At 32.5% G+C, this 19,622-nt stretch overlaps 3 protein-coding genes across 6 annotated transcripts in view; 1 reads left to right on the top strand and 2 right to left on the bottom strand.

Moving 5' to 3' along the window:
• Positions 1–410: 410 nt before the first annotated feature.
• Positions 411–9,344, bottom strand: LOC143204176 (protein lifeguard 1). 2 transcript variants are annotated; one of them, XM_076416659.1, is made up of 4 exons: positions 9,204–9,344; positions 8,855–8,908; positions 8,290–8,496; positions 411–1,578 (listed from the first exon to the last, which is right to left on the bottom strand). In XM_076416659.1, exons 2-4 carry the CDS (start codon positions 8,874–8,876, stop codon positions 863–865), a joined length of 945 nt encoding a protein of 314 aa, XP_076272774.1. In that variant the 5' UTR covers positions 8,877–8,908; positions 9,204–9,344; the 3' UTR covers positions 411–862. The 2 variants fall into 2 exon arrangements, with proteins under 2 accessions (XP_076272774.1, XP_076272775.1); XM_076416660.1 differs by having other exon boundaries at positions 8,323–8,496.
• Positions 9,345–9,408: 64 nt separating this feature from the next.
• Rab10 (RAS oncogene family member Rab10) lies at positions 9,409–11,635 on the top strand. Its single transcript, XM_076416664.1, has 3 exons — positions 9,409–9,635; positions 9,930–10,129; positions 10,191–11,635. Exons 1-3 carry the CDS (start codon positions 9,509–9,511, stop codon positions 10,473–10,475), a joined length of 612 nt encoding a protein of 203 aa, XP_076272779.1. The 5' UTR covers positions 9,409–9,508; the 3' UTR covers positions 10,476–11,635.
• Positions 11,636–12,814: 1,179 nt separating this feature from the next.
• The window catches only part of LOC143204166 (uncharacterized), a 243,729-nt gene continuing 236,921 nt past the window's right edge, over positions 12,815–19,622 (bottom strand). For all 3 annotated transcript variants that reach the window (XM_076416642.1, XM_076416643.1, XM_076416641.1), the window contains 3 exons: positions 13,291–13,667; positions 13,031–13,223; positions 12,815–12,976 (listed from right to left, as the gene is read on the bottom strand). In XM_076416642.1, the coding sequence (XP_076272757.1) occupies positions 12,875–12,976; positions 13,031–13,223; positions 13,291–13,667 (672 nt within the window). In that variant the 3' untranslated portion in view covers positions 12,815–12,874. The remainder of the gene's footprint in view (positions 12,977–13,030; positions 13,224–13,290; positions 13,668–19,622) is intronic.

Here is a 19,622-nt window from a genome sequence, read left to right as displayed (position 1 = left end):
TAGTTAAACGGTGATTGCAAAGATTGTATTTTAAACATATGTGGGTGTCAATCCATCAAGTATTATTTAAGTTTAGATGTGAAACCTTAGATCTGGAAATAAAGAGCAATATCAAGGCAAAATTAGTAAATATCTTTATTTATTGTGTGAATACTCATACTTATAATTAAACAATTCAAAAGCTCCCTTTTTTTAATTAATTATTGATGATAATAAGTATCAATGTAGAATTAATCATGTAGAATATATCAAAAATATTTTAAAATATTTTACAATTGTAATAAATATCTAAGGATAAATTCAAGAAATGCTAAGAGAGGGAGTTAATAGGGTAAATTGGAATAAACAACTCCTTTTTTTGGTGGCATTTATTAATTAATGTGTTTTAACAATAAGAATAGTTAAGTAGGTATTTTAAAATGCAATTACTGTATTTATTATTTGGTGTCAATTCTTTATACAGTACAAGCAAACATATTGTAACATAGTCTGAACCGAAGCATGTTTTGTCTCCTACAAACTATTTATTATATGCATATATCAACAGTTAATCTAGAACTACACATAGAAAAGTAGTATATATTACATTTATTTGGGTAACAATATATAAACAACGTGAAATATATCCGGAGAATTTCGACTAGACGCAGAGTGACGGGAATGAAGTTCGACCAATTTGGTTGAGGCCAGAGAACCCAACGAGGACCAGTCCGAGTTGATGGCGTTTTACCGCGACCTTCCTGCTTTGAGATATATTTCTACATGTTTCAATAACACGATTATAACTCATACTTATACTGAATAAGAAAATAAGACGGATAGTAACTAGCAACCGGCCCATGCCGAGCGAGGATTAGATCGTCTAGTCTCTGGAGTGCCCTATGATCGCCAGAATGTACATGAAGATATTAATGATGTCCAGGTAGAGGTTAAGCGCCGCGAATACGTACTCCTCGGGGGAGATCGAATACTTGTGTTTCCCGCCCATCATCATCTGGGTGTCGTAGATTAGATAGATCGAAAAGATCAGGGCTCCAAGGGAGGCGTAGACCAACTGGACGATTTTGTTATGCACGAAAATGGCGACTATGCCGAACACGAGCAGTATGATGGTGGCGACCAGTAAAATACCGCCCATCATGGTGAAATCATACTTGGTTTGGAAAGCGAACAAGGTGAGGGCCAGACACACGGCGGCCGTTATACCGACGGCCATCAGGACCTCGTCCCGTTTGTAAGTGCTGGCGGAAACTCCCAATAGAAAACCTTCGGCTATTGTAAATATGAATAGCATGATGTAGTTGATAGGCGCCTTCCGTCTGACCTCACCGCAACACGCCAGCGTGATCATAGCCACAATCATCACCACTAACGCCACGATGAATAAGCTAGGAGTAGACTGAACAAAGCGCTTCGTCGCATCGTGATAACAGAACAATGCAATAAATCCCATGGTAATGAGTAGTTGGACCATTAAAATAGAGTAGACTTTACGTATAAATCCTCTGCGAATCGATTGGTCTGTGAAGTCGAAGCCCTTGACTTCCTCGGGGTCGTCTCCAGTGTATGCACCATAGCCTGTAGCACAAAAAAAAACAATATTTAGAGCCAAGTAACGCTTCTTTGCACTAAGTCAAATGATTTTGCTAATACTACATAACCGTTAATAATATTGTTATAACTTAAATGAAACAAATGATGTTTTGGTATACATCAGGAGCTTTTTACAATATAACATTTATTTACATCAATATCCTTCACTGGAAATCTCATTCGTTCAACCTCATGGTTCAATAGTATACACATAAAGTGTTCTAGTTTAAACATTCGAGTTATTTTCGACAGCGACTTTTCTGAGATGAAAACTCCTTTATACTATATATACAATAAGATACTCAAGACAATATTGAATAATTAAATTAGTTAATTTAGACTTAGATTGACCTACCGACCGCAAGAAACATTACTGTTATATGCTGACGATACAGCAGTCTAACATCACACGAGGATCCGATAACAGCCACAAGAAACCTCCAACTTCATTTAAACAAAGTCGAATTGTGATTGAAAACATGGCGTATTAAAACAAATGAGACAAAATGTAACCATCTGACATTCACCCTTTGTAGGACTTGTCCCCCGGTACAAATGAACAATTATGAACTTCCGCAAGCAGACAATGTTAAATATCTGGGAATGCATTTTGATCGACGCTTAACATGGAAAAACATATAGTGACAAAACGCAAACAGCTTGGGCTAAAACTAAACCAAATAATCTAAATTATCTTTACATAACAAAGTTTTGCTATATAAGTGGACCTATGGTATTGAACTGTGGGGTGGATACTACTAGCAAATCAAACATATATAGTTATCCTTCAGAGGTTTCAGAATAGCTTGCGAGTCATATGCGTCGATGCCCCATATTACGTCTCCAATAAACTAATATAGAGCGACATACTTTTAGAACCCATAACGAGTGAATACAAAGTGTTAGTGCAAAGCACCCTGAAAGACTCATGCTGCATTCCAATGCACTCGTCAAACAGTTAAATATGCGCGATGACAGGCGAGTGTGTAGGCTCAAACGCATACTACTATACGAAATGATTGATAGACACGTAGGGTGAGATATAATAATCTCTAGAATAAGATTTAGATTATAATTTTGTACAGCAAATTCTGAAGTGATCTTCTACATGTCAGTATAGCTATATTGTATCATAAAAATAGTTATTGCCCATAGGCAAATTGTTGAAGTTCTAAGAGATTAATTTTTAAAAAATATACCTGTTAGCACTTTAACTAGGCTTTTTCACTTTATCAGGTTTTAAAGAACTTCAGACAAAGGCAATTTTCCAATGTATGAATAAGAAATAGACGAGAGTATTAAGTACCATTATTTGAGTTCTTTGTCCGAAACATTGCATCAGACTGTAAAAGCTTTTTTTCTCGAAAACTACTTTTTTGATGTTCTGTTCTACTTAACGGGCATTTTTTAATCTAGTGGTAATCTTCTTTGCATAACGCTCTGTATCAGGGAGCATGCATTTTGGAATGTGCTTTTATCATTTTTAAAAAGTAAGAAAGTTATAAAAACCGGGGCAATCTTGTTTCAAATTGTCGCCACCTTGGGATTTTTTTGATATTCTTTACAACGTCGAGGTTAAAGCCACTGAGAAAATCTTTATTAACCAAGAGTTTTTTGTTTCAGAACACTACAGGGGTTAGATACATGCCTATCACTGCACATTTTCGCGCACACCGAAGCGGGGATGTCAGGCCACCGAGAAAAATATCGATATATCCGAGAAAAAACAATATTGAATTTTCTTTTGCAACAACTAGCGAGAATATTACTATTTTACAACAAAAGATGTATCGCTATTTTAAATAAATAATAAAAAATAGATATACTGGCTCAGAAAAATATCGATATTTTAAAGAGTAGCGATATTTTTAATAAACCTTTAATATTAACAAAAATATATTTTTCGGATTCCTTATTAACAACACCAGAAAATTTGACTTTGAGACGAAAATTTAACATTAACCATCCAAAAGCTATGTCCTTTTGGACTAAGATATATACGTAAAAAAAGCATAAAAATGTATAGTTTAATATTATCATTAATGATTGTGAACTCTATTATTAAGCAGCAGTATTTTGTTCTAAGATATATAACATAATGATCACAACCTTGCGCTAGGTGTATAAAAATAATATATTAAAATCTCATTTCATAATGATGACTGCGTAAGCTTAAATATCTTACAATAGATAAAAGAGTTTCTACTACAGCATTAAACGGAATAGCAGCATTATATTTAATGAAAAGCTTCTATTGATTGCTGCTAAGCTTTCCTCCAATAATGTATATGTCTATATAATATGTCTCGCCCAATTGTCTCGCATGTCACTTCTTGTCATGTACAGCAACGAAAAAATGTACAATACTATGCCAAAAGATTCACTAATGCCTTGTTAAAAAATCATTTAATAAAAAAATATCCCATGAACTAACTATAAACTATAGAATGATAGAGATGTCCTAATATAGAAGCTCTCTACAGTATGATATCGCTCATGCCAACTATTTACATTAATATATCGTGCTTCGATTGAAAATCGCACTTATGATACACCAGTTCACTAAACAATGTGACAAATACTCACTACAAATAAATAAAATATCGACCCAACAAAATCGTTTTTTATTTTATTTGATAATAACCCATGAACCGAGCTCTTTAGTAAAAACTGATTGATTCATTCGAGAATCTCCCCAAAAAGGTGATATGGTAATGGTGGTATCTGTAAAATAGACAAGTTTGTTTAAAAATATTTGATCAAAATAACATCACGTAATAACAATACATAATATCACCTGTGTGAATATTTGAAAAGTTATGTAGTGTGTAATATCCTTCCATCCCTCACAAAATAATAAACGCACACAGATGTCAGTAAAATATTTAAGGAGCATTTCAAGAAAAAGTGTAACTGTGTAACCAACCCTATTGTGTTCTAATGTTATATTTCTAAATGTTTATACTTTAATAGCAGTATGCAGCAACAAAATCTACCCAAATATCTATATAAAATAATTGTAAAACGTTAATGTATTGTAATGTATAAATATGTAAACTTCATTACTTTAAAAATAAGCAAATAAATGTTCAAAGACAATTCGCAAAACATAGATAAAAAGCTTTAGAGACGACAATCCAAACATTAATTAGAAAATAATATAAAATGTTAGATTAAATATAAAACAATGCTTTTAAATTCCTTATGTCAAATCATTTTCAATATTAATGGAATTTTATACACAATCTGCTTGACAAAAGCATGTACTATCAAACTCAGAAATAATGTAGATTAGGATGCTTTATTATAATCAATAACCTTCAAACTTAGTCAACTTAAACTTAGGAGTAATTAGTTTCAGATAGAAATATTTAACCTTTTTAATTTCATTTTTCCACTTTTTTAGTTAGGTAACCTTGGCGTACTTCAAACAAACAGGTAATCATAACTAAAAACGATTTAAATGCCTAGAGCGGTAAGTTATCTTAATCATATTAAACCTCCCTTTATAACAATTTTTTTTGTTTAGACTACTTTCGTACTGACTGCAATTGCAATTTTTTTTATAATATCTTTATTAGATACGCTTAGTACAATCTTAATTATAAATTAATTTATTACTACTTTTCATTTGTACTTGAATTAATTCACAATATGTATTCCTCATTTATAAAATTATAAGAAATTATAGCTATAGTTTTCACTAAAGGTATACACTTTATATAAGTTCGTATGGTTCGGTTCGCTTCAATCTCCTGATATCCTGCGCGCTGTCCAGCAGTTGTATTGCTTCCACGTTAGTACGATTTAGTAATCTTCTTTCGTGTTTTAAGGCCAATCTTGGATAACTTCGCAAATCCATTTGACTTCCAGGTCATCGTGCAGTTCTTCGTTGCGATAGGCATTGATGATAGGCATCAATGGAATAACCTTGTTTTGACAGCGTTGTATGACTAGTTGATTTGAATTTTTAGTGCAACCCCATATTTGCACTCATAGGTCCAAATTGCCTTTATAATTGTCTTATAGATCAACCTCTTTGATTTTAGATCAAGTTGAGAGTATCTTCCGACTAACCAGTAAAGTTGTTTTATTTTCGTTCTAATGTGTTTTGCTTTTTGCCTATCGTGATGTTTCCTATTTAATCTACCATCAAGATGGATTCCAAGGTATTTAGCTAATTCTGCTTGAGGAATCGGGCATCCAATGAGTGATATAATTAAGTTTTTATTATTTCGCCGCAATGTAAAATTAACGTGGACAGATTTGGAGCTATTGAATTGAATTTTCCAATCTTTCGTCTATTTGTAGATTTTGTTGACTGCCACTTGCACTTTTTCTATTGCCCTAGGCAGAGATATGTCGTTTGCATTAATAATTGTGGCGTCAGCAAAGGTTCCAAGTAGCGTTTCTTTTTTTTTGTTGGAATGTCGGCAGTGTAGAGCAGATATAGGAGAGGACCTAAGACGCTACCTTATGGAACTCCAGCCGAAATAGTTTAAATGTCGAGAACACCATTTCGTGCGATACTCTAAATTTTCTTCCGAAAAGATATGACTCCAGCAATACAATACTGACAATAGTTGCGCGGTAACAATTTGCTCATCTTACAGATTAATCCCAAATGCCAAATCCGATCAAAAGGTTGTGAGACATCCAGGAATATTGCAGGGCAGTATTTCTTTTCCTCAGACGCTTTTTCAATAGCCGCAGTTACTCTGTGCACTTGATCGATTGTTGAATGGTGATTTCAAAAATCAAACTGGAAATCTGGTATTATTACAAAATTTTTAACACGTTTAAATATTAGTTTCCCAAATAGCTTTGATATTGCAGGTAGCAGCGAAATAGGCCGGTAAGATTCGACTTTTTCTGCAGGTTTGTCAGGATTTTTGAGCATAATTATTTGTGCCACCTTAAAGCTTTCCGGAACATGCTTCAATCTTAAACAGGCATTAAATATATACGTTCAACATGATGATTGCTCTTCGTGGCAGTTCTTTCAATAATACAGGTGAAATGTCATCTATACCAGGTGCCTTTTTAGGATTGAGGTTATCAATTTCAGTGGCAACTTCCAATGGAGAAACTAGATTTAGATCTACATCGGGTTGATAAACACGAGATGTATCCATGGTAGATTCTATATCACTAGATTGAAATATGTTAGTATTGCGCGAACAATTCAGCTTTTACATCGTTGCGTCGAACCCATTCATTTCGATCATTTTTAATTGGTGGTACTCGAATAATTGGTCTTTTAAATCTTCGAGTTGCTTTCCATAGAGAATAATCTTTGTCTGCTTGTGGGCTTAATTCACTTACCTATTTTTGAAAGCAATTCTGTTTATATACTTTGATCTGTTCATTCGTCTGATTACTAATTCTATTAAAAGTAATTTTGTCTGCTGCATTTCTGGTTCTGTGCCATACTCTACTAGCTTTTCGCCTTTCTTTTATTTATCTAATTTCGAGGGGGTAAATTACTTCATATTCTGATTTCTCTCTTGCTATTGGGGTAGCATCTTTTTCAGCTGACCGAATTTGTTCAATTATATTTTTTGTTTGTAGGCAATTGCAATGTGTACATCATCAATATTACATTTTATTTTTTTAGAAAATGTTAATTTGTTAATAAATTTCCCCTAATAATCTATTTAGTCAGCATCTATAAAATATTTTTTCTATAATATACAATATTCCAGTAGTTGCCATAAGATTGGAAACTCCTTCATGAAGAAAACATTCAGAATTTCGTAATTTCAGATTATGAGGCAGTTATCCTACATATTGGAATATCACATAATAGATTAAGATAACCCCTTGCCCATATCTAATGATAAGCGAGAATTCTTCTCGATTTTATGGGTAAAATAATCAATATTTTTTACTTCAGAATAGCGTTTTATCTGCTTACTAACAACTTTCTTTAAGTTTTTTCATGTACTTTGCACCCGTTCCGCACATTTTCGGTCTTTCTGGATGCAAACAGAAAAATCGGTTGTGATAAAATATGTTCTTCTCTAACAAAGATAAAAATAACAACAACTAAAACTCTATATATAAAGCATCTCAATGGATGGAGCTAGGCATTTGGTCATTTTTTAACCATCCTAACAGCCACCAAGAAAATGTTTTGTCATGAACTCTTGCCAAACAGATTATTTTAATCCAAATAAATTAATTACCAAACAATAAATTTCATACAGAACTTTTATTTCTGTCATATCAAATTGCTTATCTAAATTTAATTCATCACCCCATTGTTAATTTGTCAATCATCATATTTCTTATGCATAACCCTGTTACCTGTTAGATAATTCGAGTTATTTCTTATTGTATTTAAGATTTGAACTATTTCCCATCTAACACTTTATATTAATAACTAGTATTTTAATCGGATTGGTTTTTTTTTAAATTTTCATTATACCGTTTGCTTTGTCTTTTGTATAATGTTTTGAAACCTTTAATAAATGACCCATTTATAATTGTTTATAACCATGGCAATACTATAAGTTATATTTTCAACCTTTCACTTCCAATTCACCAAAGACTAGTATTAGGCGACACAGTAAACTCCTGATGTACATACTTAGTTACCATAAAGCAAAAAACATATTAGTAAAAATGAAGCTAATATTCTTGAATTATGACTGAAAACACAAACTACAAATAAAAATAGAAAAAAAAACCAACCGTGAGTGATATTATTAAATGGTAATGTTTCACCTTGGTTACCATATGGGTCATTTCCATATGGAGGGGGCTGGAAACCTGGTTGTGGAGCACTGGGATATGAGCCTCCCTGAGGATATCCAGGTTGAGCGAAACCTGGCTGTGGATAGCCTGGTTGGGGATAACCTTGGGGCGGTGGTGGGTATCCAGGCTGGCCACTATAAGGCCCTATAAATAGAAAACAAATATAAATAGTGCCATTTGCTTGCCATCATTTATGATCAAAGTTGATCTCAAGGTTATAATATATCCTCCTCTATCAAATATCTGTTCCATATAAATACTTATTTAAAGTAAAAATGTTTTGCAATCAATAAATTCTATTAATCTATAATAAGTTATCCTAAGCATTATTACATATAGGTTTCTATGAAACTGTGTGATTTCCAATGACGTTTTGTCAAAGCGTGAGTCATACACTTTTAGTATTCTTTATTAATAAAAATACAATGGAATTAATTTGTAAATTATCATATTTTTTAGTCTAATAGAAGTTCCATAGTACATTTTATCATTTCTAACTTACCTTGATTATACGGGTATGACATCTCTCAGGTATCACTTACTATTAGTACTGAAACTAAAATACCATATATCAATTATATTACAATATAAAGTTTTACGTCTGATATCAGTATGTTGCATATTTTACAATTATAGAATGCGGTATATATTTAATGAAAAAGGATAATCGTGTTAAGGGTATTCACAGAAAAAGTAATTTACATGTATAGGAAGTGTATAAGTGTCCAGTGTTAAACAAACAATTATTTCAAGAAATACACGTCATGTTATATACATTATTAGGAGACTTAAAATATTCACGTATAAGGTAGCTGAATTTAATGAAACAACACAAAATAGATAATACTTACCGATATTCTGTAGTACAATTTTATTCTATTATGTTCGAAGAACAACACAACTTATAAACCATTTAATCTAGAACATGTCATATGTCAAATCAAGAGGTCAAACCAAAAATTTCATTACATAGACCTAGACTTTCGAAGAATAGATCCGATCAATGAGCTACAGATTACAAAATTGTAAAGATTTGACTTTTTTATATCATATGTCACATTACTTTTTGTTCTGAGGCGATTCACATATCTTCTTTAAAAGTTGCAGTACCCCACAAGTGTCAAAGTCAAAATAATATAGATAAAAGTATCTTAAAATGGCTAAAAAAACCTATGATTTACTATTTAAATTGCTATTAATTGGCGATTCTGGGGTGGGTAAAACTTGCATATTATTCAGATTCAGTGATGACGCATTTACAACCACTTTTATTTCCACAATAGGTATGTACATTTTGGATTTATATCTTCTTTAAAATATTCATAAAAAACTTTTCCACCCCTCTATTTAAATAACATATCTAAAAATGTATTAATTGATAGCTTTACGTAATTTCGTATTAGTTTTATTTATTTACTTTGACTAAATTTGATCATTGTATGATGTTTTAAATAGATCTTGATATATTGGTTTTTGTATTATTCATTTATTTTCCGGAAGAGATAAATAGCATATTTAAAATTAATTATCAGTAATTTTATTATTAGATTTTACATCATAAAGAAAATGTTTTTAAGGCATAGATTTCAAGATTAAAACTATAGAGTTAAAAGGAAAAAAGATTAAACTTCAAATATGGGATACTGCAGGTCAAGAAAGATTTCATACAATTACAACATCTTATTATCGAGGGGCGATGGGTATAATGCTTGTTTATGATATAACAAATGAGAAGAGCTTTGAAAATATTGTTAAATGGTTACGAAATATAGATGAGGTTTGTTGTTGTATAATGAACTTGTATGTGGATCATAAGAGGAAATTCTTTTAAATTCCAGCATGCCAATGAGGATGTGGAAAAAATGATTTTAGGCAATAAGTGTGATATGGATGATAAGAGAACAGTAAGTAAAGAACGAGGAGAGACAATTGCCCGTGAACATGGAATCAGATTTATGGAAACATCTGCCAAGTTAAACATCAATATTGAAAAAGCATTTAGGGAATTAGCAGAATCAATTTTAAGTAAATCATCTGGCCGCGAACCAGGAGACAATGTGGATAGAGTGATGGTAGACAGGAGGCAACAAGCAAGTTCTTCAAAATCATGTTGCAACAACTAGACTTTTTATTTAATTATGTTAGTTCTACTTGGTTTTTTCAAGTTTGCTTGAGTATTTCTGCTCCTTTTTTCCTACAGTTTTTTTTATAAAGAAATGAGTATACAACTAATAAGTTCTAATATATACCACAACATTTAAATCCTTCTTTAAATTAAAAGGAGCAAAGTATTCAACTACTATTCAGATATCATTATAAAATTGTCATTATCATGATGACATCAGAAGAAGAATCAATGCTCATTTATTTTGTGCTATAATCATATTTATTTATTATATTAAACACTTTTTTACACTGTATGGGACAAATGGGATTGTCCAGGGACTCCATTAAGAAAAATAGTTTATGTTACCAATGTTATCTTTTTGACTGCATATATTCAATTTAATAATTAGTTTTAAGCAAGTCAAAAGTAATCTTAGTTTTTAGTTTTTAATCTAACTGTTGCTTAGCTTTTTGAACAAGGCCTCCTCATCCTTTATCAATTTATTTTTCTCCTTAAGTGAAACATGCACAAAAAGAACTAATTAAGGAAAGGGGTTGTGAACATTGCATTGCAAGTCAATCGATTTTAAAAATGTTTCTTTTTTTATTTACTAAACTTGTTTATATATACTCAATTTAAGGATGTCATGTGCCAGTTTTTCTCAGACTTTCATACAATGAAATAATGAGACATATATTTTTTTTAGAACGTAGTGCAAATTTTTGTATGTCTTTTGTTCTTGTGTGTTTATTAATTAATCTTTAAAGCGAATTGGAATTAAGGGATAACGCCGTTTCCGATTTTCAGCATCTTATTTAAAAAAAAAACTATGTTATCGAGCGTGTCTTCTAATTGTATTAAAAAAAAATATCATAAAAGTCACTGTGTTATAGAATAGTTTGATAAGTATCTTATGTAAAATAAATCAAGCAATACCTTGTAACATTCGCAGCTTTTGTTCACGTATGGTGCGAGAACCGACGACTTTAAAAAATCATCATAATCGGAAACACATAATGAACGTTTGAGGCTCTCGGACTAATGAGTGTATTATGTTGACGAACTGTACCAGACGAAAAAAGCTTCTCAAATGAATTGACGCCCAGTTTGCTTTGTCCTATTATTTATAAATTGGTGTAATCTACGTAAGGTTGTTAAATAAAATATTTAATATTATGCCGGTTGTTTTATTAATAATATTTCTTTTATGAATATTTTTTAAATCCATCCGTTTGAACTTAGATCTAGAGAACAGTAATCCACCGTTTTTTAAATTATGTTTATATAGATTATACAGACTATCTAATTTTTTTTTAGGTTCAAAGTAAACGCAATTTAAGTTTGCTTTGGGATTTTAAATATTAGTTGAACATTTAGAGAAAGTAGAACAACTTTAAAGGGTGCAGCCCCCGAAAATGTAGTTAAAACAGAAAAATTTTCTTTTGGTTTACTAAGTGATATCAAACAATTAATGTTACAGCATATCAATTTGATGTTATGCATGCTTCGAGAGTACGACAATGAGTTATTATAAAAAATATTCCAAATATTGCTTCGCTTCAAACAGTAGAAGTTTTTGAGAAGAAATATCGATCCTCTATTCATTCGGCCTCTGCAATAATCTCTTTGTTTTTAATTGTTACACACCCATCATCCTTGTGGGACTACTCATTCTTTATGTTACTGTATAAATTGTTAAATGAGCATTTCAAATGATTCAATGCATCATGCTCTGAAAACGTGTTCTCGATAACACTCATTCAACTATTTCAGACAAAAATTAGACGGAAGGGTGCTACAGGTTGTTATTGGTTATTTTAAAGACCATTTTTGTAATTGTTTTTGTTTTCTGTTTCAATTAGTGTTATCTTGGTTCTATGTTCTAATTTATTTACTCTACTTTTTGCACTTTTGTTTCCTTTTTTTTTCCTCCATTTCCTTCCCTACATCTTTTAAGTTTGTTCTATTCTGTATTCTCTTTTCAGATTTCCCCTTTTTCTCATTTTAGGTCTACCAAATAAAATGGATACTGCTTTGAAGGGTGTAACAGTAATATAAAATTTTTAGTAATTTAAAGTAATTTAAAAGTTTACATGTGACTATAAACTATTAAAATCGGACGAGGAGACGAAAACTGAGATTGATATAGTCTGTTTCAAAAAAAAGATGATAAAAAGTGTTACTTTTAACAGTGATTAATTATGTGAAGATATTTTTGATGTGTTATAATTACATGTCAAAGACATAGATTACTCTTTCATCCACCTAATATATTGGTATGAAACGACCAAAATGAAGGGTCCCAATTAAAACTGAAAATAATCTGGTATATGTGGCACTAATCAATAAAATCGCTGAAAGTACCAATATGTATTAAAAAAAGTATACAAACTGTAAATATATTGCAACGTTGCTTCAGGTACTAGGCAGGATGTGACTGTTATCTTCTCTACTAACCTCGCTGGTTCTTTCATCGTCCAACGCTTCCATTCTTAACCGAACAAAATCTGCATCGTTCTAGTGGAAATAATTATATTTATTGTGATGGTGCGAATCTTTCGTAATACAAACCGAGTAAGGTAGATCGTTCTTATCGTCTTCGGCTTTACACAGCATACATTTTTTATGCCCACTTTTATCCTTCATCGATGTATACAGATTCAACCGTTCCTTCGATATAAGGAGTTTCTCTTCGGCCAGTTTCTTTTCTCTGTTGGACAGCGACGTGGTTTTCTCCTGCAGTTCTATTAATTTTTCCTTGTATCTTAAACATAAAACATAAGGAACTCACCATTTAGTTCTGACCTGTCATTCAATAATAAATAACTAACTTGGCCTCCAGAAATTTGGCTTCCTGGGTCATTTTCCTGTCATCGATAATTCTTTGGTTGATTTCCCGTCGTAAATCCTCCAGTTCCTCCTCGCGGTCGGACAGGTCTCGTTCTTTCTCCACCAGACGACGTCGGAAATTTTCCAGTTCTACTTTTTGGCGGTGTACCGTCTCCCGCTCCCGATTTAACTTCTCCGTGAGCTCTTTGGCGACTTGGATCGCCGTCTCGGCTTCGGTCTTGACCTTTTGCACCTCGTAATCGGTGACCAACGTGGAGGATACTTTAAGCCGCGCCTGTTCGGCATTGATGCGTAGTTTCTCTTCGGTCAGCTGCGCGGTTATACGGGCCTGTTCGGCTAGAAGCGATTCTTTGAAAGTCTAAAAAATAGAAATTTAATATTATGTATATAACAAAAACAAATGTTTCCGAGGTTGGTAATTTTCTAAACTGTAAGGAGTTGCTTTCAAACTGTTTTTTTAATGTACCGCGTAAGAACGTATTTTTACCAGTATCACAACAGATTGAATTACCAGATTAGTACTTTGTAAAGTTCAATTAGAATAATATCAATCCAAAGAAATCATCAGGCTATGACTTAATAACAGGACAATTGCTGCAAAGACTAACAAGAAAGTTGATCAATGCAGCATTTCGACTAAATATGTTCCAGACGTTTGAATTAAATTATCATGATCCCAAAACTTGGAAATCATCAAATGAAATACAAATCTATGAACTTACATCACTGTTACCAATAATACTACTACTTCTACTTCAATAAGGTTTGGTACGGTAGCTTCGTTCATAAGCTACAGAAAATGGCTACATCACGATGGCTACTTTTGCTGGTGGCACTGCGATTCTTGCCATCGGAAACAACAGCGAAGAAACCACATGAAAATTATAATGGGCATGTGGCAATATAAATAATTGGACCCAAACTTGGAAAATAAAAATTAACGAAAGTAAATGTGCACACATGCAAGTACCAATAACATTAAATAATGCTATCATTCCATATAGCAACAACGCTAAATATCTCAGAATGAATCTTGATGCAAAAACTTCGCCGGAAGGAACATAAAAAAGAAGAAAAGAAAAGAACCGGAATTGAAATATAAGAAAAGGTATTGGCTAATTGGAATAAAATCACAATTATCAGTATATATTGTTACTACAAGCAAGTATTGAAACCTATATGGACTTGGATGTTTCGCGAAAACTAGTATATATACAAGTTTTACAGAACAAAGTACTAAGAAATGTTGCAGGTGTGCTCAAATACTACAGGAATTGATTACTTACACCGAGACCTACACATACCGATAGTCACTCAGGAAATCAAGAGTATTGCAAGGATATGACTCCATCTTCATGTCAATACCAAACTAATACATTTCTTAGTTAACACCAGAACAGTACACAGGCTCCAAAGGATCAAACCATTTGACCTTGTGTAGTGTAGTATAGTGAGGGCCATTTAATAGAAAAATAGTAGTGTTAACACATAAACATTATTACACCAGAGACTAACCTAACAGATCAATTAAAAAGTCCCCGACCTGACATAAGAACATATATGGCGCTACTAGAATTAAATCCATATGTTTTTTAGTTATCCCTAATCCTCAAAAGATGCGTGTATAAATTTGACCGAAGACGGTGAACGCAGTGGACGCCCAAAAGAGGTAGTTACCGACGAAAACATTTAAAACATTTAAAAAATCCACAAAATGATTTTGAATGACCGTAAATTGAAATTGAATGAAATATCGGACACTCTAAAGATATCAACTGAACGTGTACATTATATTTGGGTATGAGAAAGCGTTGTGCAAAGTGGATGTCGCGCGAGCTCACTATTGACCAAAAATAACGACGAGTTGATGATTCGGATCAATGTTTGAAGATGATCAAGCGCAATAAGCTCGAGTTTTTGCGTTGATATGTAACAATAGATGAAATATGGCTCCATCGTTTCACTCCGAAGTCTAATCGACAATAATCCGAGTGGACCTCACACGATGAACCCGCTCCAAAGCTTAGGAAAACGCAACAGTCGGCTGGCAAGGTTGGCGTCTGTATTTTGGGATGCGCATGGAATAATTCTCAATGACTACCTTGAAAAAGGAAGGACCATCAACAGCGACTATTACATAGCGTTATTGGATTTGAAGGACGAAATCGTCGAAAAACGGCCACATTTGAAGAAAAAGAAAGTGCTGCTTCACTAAGAGAATGCACCGTGTCACAAGTCAATGAAAACGATGACAGTAATCCGTGATTGGGCTTCGAATGACTTCCTCATCCACCGTATTCTCCACATCTGGCCGCCAGCGACTATTTCTTGTTCTCAGATCTCAAAAGAATGCTCGCTGGAAAGAAATTTTCGTCGAATGAAGAGGTGATCGCCGAAACTGAGGCCTATTTTGAAGCAAAGAACAAATAGTACTACAAAAATGGTATCGAAAAGTTGGAGGGTCGCTATTATGTTGAATAAAAAAAACTCAGGAGATTGTCAAGAGTTAATTATGTTAACATCAAGATGGGGCATTATTTGAATTAATTAAAAGTATTGTTATTGTTATTGAAATACAAATACATAATTTTATCGCCTTGGTTGGCACAGTGGTAAGGGCGACGGGGCGGTCCAGCTACGGTTGCGATAGTGGGTTCGAATCCTACTAGGGCATGGTCGTAAATTTATGTTTGTAATTGTTTAATATTTGTGATTGTCCTTAGGCAAGGGTACAAAATCCGACAAGGAATAACCATCCCAGTCATTCCAGCAACCGGGCTGGGTAAGACCGGATGTCTTCTGGGATGATTTCTAAGTTGGTCACTGGTCAGTATGGAGCCCACATTAAACAGTAGGTCCAGTCGTTGGAAAAAAGGAGACTTAAAAAACAACATAATTTGTATTGAAATTACCTGACGCTGATGTATTTTATAATTAAAATTTCAAATATTTATGGTTTGAAACTACATTTGAACATAAATTAAAAGAATTTATTGAGGAGTGCGTTCTACAGACGTATATCGCTCGATAGGTTTTGTACGGAATAGCAATATCTAAATATGTCAAGCTTTGTGGCAACGTAACAGAGCGAGTTTGTAAATATTGTATTTAACATACGTGTAATTATGTATCACTTGATTTTCGCCTTATCGGATCGATGTTTCTAACATACACTTGTATAAAACATATTTATTCATAAATTATTTATACTAATTGACGTTTGATACTAGTGCCCGGTAATTTTAATCAATAGTCATAGAGAAATAGAGATTTAACTTCATAGGAAATTTTGGCGAAATGTTTCGCGACGTCCAACATGTAGATGTCTTATGATGTTTTATTCGCTATGCTAAGAGCCGCGTCGGAATCTGATTGGTTCTTTTCGCTCTATGGTTTGTTTATTTTGCACGCCATTTTCAATGTGCCCTATATTGAGAACAGTGTGGTTAGCTTTTTATATCGTTTATACATTAAATTATTATTTTATTTTATTACTATATACAAGTCGGTAGTTAATGCATTCCCGTTCTAGGAAGTGTTGTGTGCCCGGATGCACAGGTGGTGAGGAAATACATCATCGTTTTCCGTTAAAAGAGCGATCTTTAGAATCGAGAAATCGAGAAAACATAAAAAATCATAAACTGGTTGGGTTAAACATGAAACAGATTTATGATCGTTACCATGTGAGACATTTTTGTGATACATTTAAACTTTCCTTTAAGTACTTATGAACAATTTAGTGATGGTGACAATAATACCACGAGCTTAGAATATGTACAAATGGAAGTGGATCTAAATCAAAATTATATAGAAGGTAAATTGAAGGAGTCACATTTCTGTTCATAATTGTTACCATTAATTTCTAAACTGTCTTACTATATTTGTAGTGCCTATTTCCATCGTTCCAGGCCCACAACCAGGGTGTTCGAAGCAAGTATCATCGACATTTGAACAAACTCCAGAAGGTAATGTTAAAGTTTGTATTCATTCAGCCAGTATCCTTATTTCTGCTCATTCTTACTGTTAATTATTTGACTCTATAACTTCAGACCAGATGTTCCTATAAGAGCAAATAAAGTTTTACGTTGTACCGTAGTGTACATCTCAAGTTATTTAGTAAAATTTTTTAAAAAAGAAATTAAGTGTGATTTTTGTTTACATATAATTATGAATAAATCAGTAGACTCACCAAATAAGACTGATTTTATAGAGGCAAGACAATATGTCGTGCCCCAGACTCTGACAAAATTGTTTTATTATACTGTCAGTAGGTCTTATTTTATTCGGCGATTTTGTCACGTCGATAATATAACAAAATTTTTGTTAAGTGTTTGAAAAAAAGTAAATTTAAAACCCTTCAATTGTAAATTCAATAATGATCTTTCGGATGAAATATTAAAAGTACTAACGGAGAGATGGAAGAGATAATTTTGATTTGCAATGCACCAAAGTTTTTTGGTAATGGTTTTATATATACGTATATAACATTTATATTTTATAGATATATTTATTTGTATGTTATATTTATATTTTGTAGATAAATTTATATTTATTATTATTGATTATATTTATATTTATTTATTTTTAAATATTATATTTATATGTATAATTTAAATTAATTTAATTTAATAAATTTATTTCAGAAAAAATTGTTCTTTAACATGACATTTGAGTCAATTAAACATGACGTCAAGGCTGTCACGTGCCAAACATTACAAATGAACCAATCAAATGTCTTCACAGTAAAATATTTTTCTTACAGGTGCCTATAATGGAGATTTAAATTGACCAATAAAGTTACTTGAATGGCCCATTATGGCGCCCTCTGGATGTTGGGCAAAGCAAAACTTTGCGCCAGAGTCCCCTATTGAGTTGCATCTCTATTACTCTATGTCAATAGTCAACAAATTTGTTGAAAATGCACCCGTATATATATTTGACAACCAACATCAATGTCGATCATAAAGTAGTATACTCTATGATGTCGATACGTTGTAACAGTGAAACCATTGACGACAGTGACAGTGACAGTGTTGTATAGGAAAACAGAGTTGTTTTGTATGTTTATTTATTTTTATATAAAATTAAAATTACCCAGATAAATTACATAATGAAAAAACATGTCTAGTTCGAATTCATTTGCATTTATTGATGTTTCGATATACACGCCTAGTGTGTCTGGTTAAGGGCGAGGTAGATATCGATTGGGTTTGAGAGTGTTTAGATTATATCAGGCAAATGTCCCAATTGAAATGTTGATTAATTAGAAAATTTATATTTCAAAAGTTCAGGAAAATTATTTTTTCTACTTAAAATTCGGACCAAATAACTCCCCAAAACAGAACCGCTCAAATTTCAAAGACACGTACAAAGTTTCATCTATTTTTTTCTCTAAAATAATCAAATATTTGGGTATAATATTATTGCTGAGCTCATGTGATGGAAAATTGGAAGTCGTTCAGCTCAAAAGCCATTCAGTTAGTTTTTTAAGCATTATCTAGAGAAAATAAGACCGCGTAGAAATATTATAGACAGCTGCATCTATGGTGTAATGGTTAAAGCGTTTAGTTCCCAAACGGAGGTCGCTGGTTCGATTCCCGGCGGGGACGATAGCTCTTTGTTGTTTAGTTAGAGCATCTGTTAAATCACCTGGGCTAGGTAGCTGACCCCGGGTCCTGAAGCGCGCCTTATTTTTAATCGTTGCTTCTTTATTCCTATTTTTCCTCATACGGGCTTTATCTAATTGGCCTACCCATTGTAATGTTAAATGTGTTAATGTTTATTGAGTAACTAACATTAAAAAGAGAAAAATAAAATATTTTTAACAAAAAAATTGAACCGACTTCAAAAAATAAATAAGGAACTCACTAAAAATTCAAAAATAATCAAACAGATTTTTAACACAACAAAACATTTTAAAATAAAATATGTATATACACAGTAATCCTTGTAATAACTAAATAAAATAAACAAAAGCCTTATTTAATCCATCTATTACACGTATTTTATATTCTATTATATACACACACAATTTAGCTTAATACCTACCTAAACCTATTTATCTATTAACAATATTATTTTAACTACTACCAAGTCGGTGCCGGGTCCAAAAAAAAACATACACGGGTCACATACAAAAAAAATTAAATTACCATCAAAATAAACCTAAATTAATATTACTGTTTGGGTTCGATACCGACCTCACAGTAGTTAGTTGGTAGTTAAATTGAAATTTTAAGTAGATAAATAGGTTTAGGTAGGTATTAAGCTAAATCGTGTGTATATAGTAGAATATAAAATACGTGTAGTAGAA

Source organism: Rhynchophorus ferrugineus, unplaced genomic scaffold (genome assembly GCF_030347505.1).
Source record: "Rhynchophorus ferrugineus isolate W39M unplaced genomic scaffold, kcgeb_rfMv2 rfM10, whole genome shotgun sequence".
Classification (NCBI taxonomy): Eukaryota; Metazoa; Arthropoda; class Insecta; order Coleoptera; family Curculionidae; genus Rhynchophorus; species Rhynchophorus ferrugineus.
This window is presented reverse-complemented; position numbering and strand designations above follow the sequence as displayed.

Bases quoted from the DNA above. Each gene is read 5' to 3' on its own strand.
- Rab10 (XM_076416664.1), top strand. From the start codon at position 9,509: ATGGCTAAAAAAACCTATGATTTACTATTTAAATTGCTATTAATTGGC. The intron at 9,636-9,929 runs GTATGTACATTT...AATGTTTTTAAG, and splicing joins CACTTTTATTTCCACAATAG to GCATAGATTTCAAGATTAAA. The intron at 10,130-10,190 runs GTTTGTTGTTGT...TTTAAATTCCAG, and splicing joins GGTTACGAAATATAGATGAG to CATGCCAATGAGGATGTGGA.
- LOC143204176 (XM_076416659.1), bottom strand. From the start codon at position 8,876: ATGTCATACCCGTATAATCAAG. The intron at 8,497-8,854 runs GTAAGTTAGAAA...TTCTATTTATAG, and splicing joins GTCATACCCGTATAATCAAG to GGCCTTATAGTGGCCAGCCT. The intron at 1,579-8,289 runs GTTGGTTTTTTT...TTTGTGCTACAG, and splicing joins ATTTAATAATATCACTCACG to GCTATGGTGCATACACTGGA.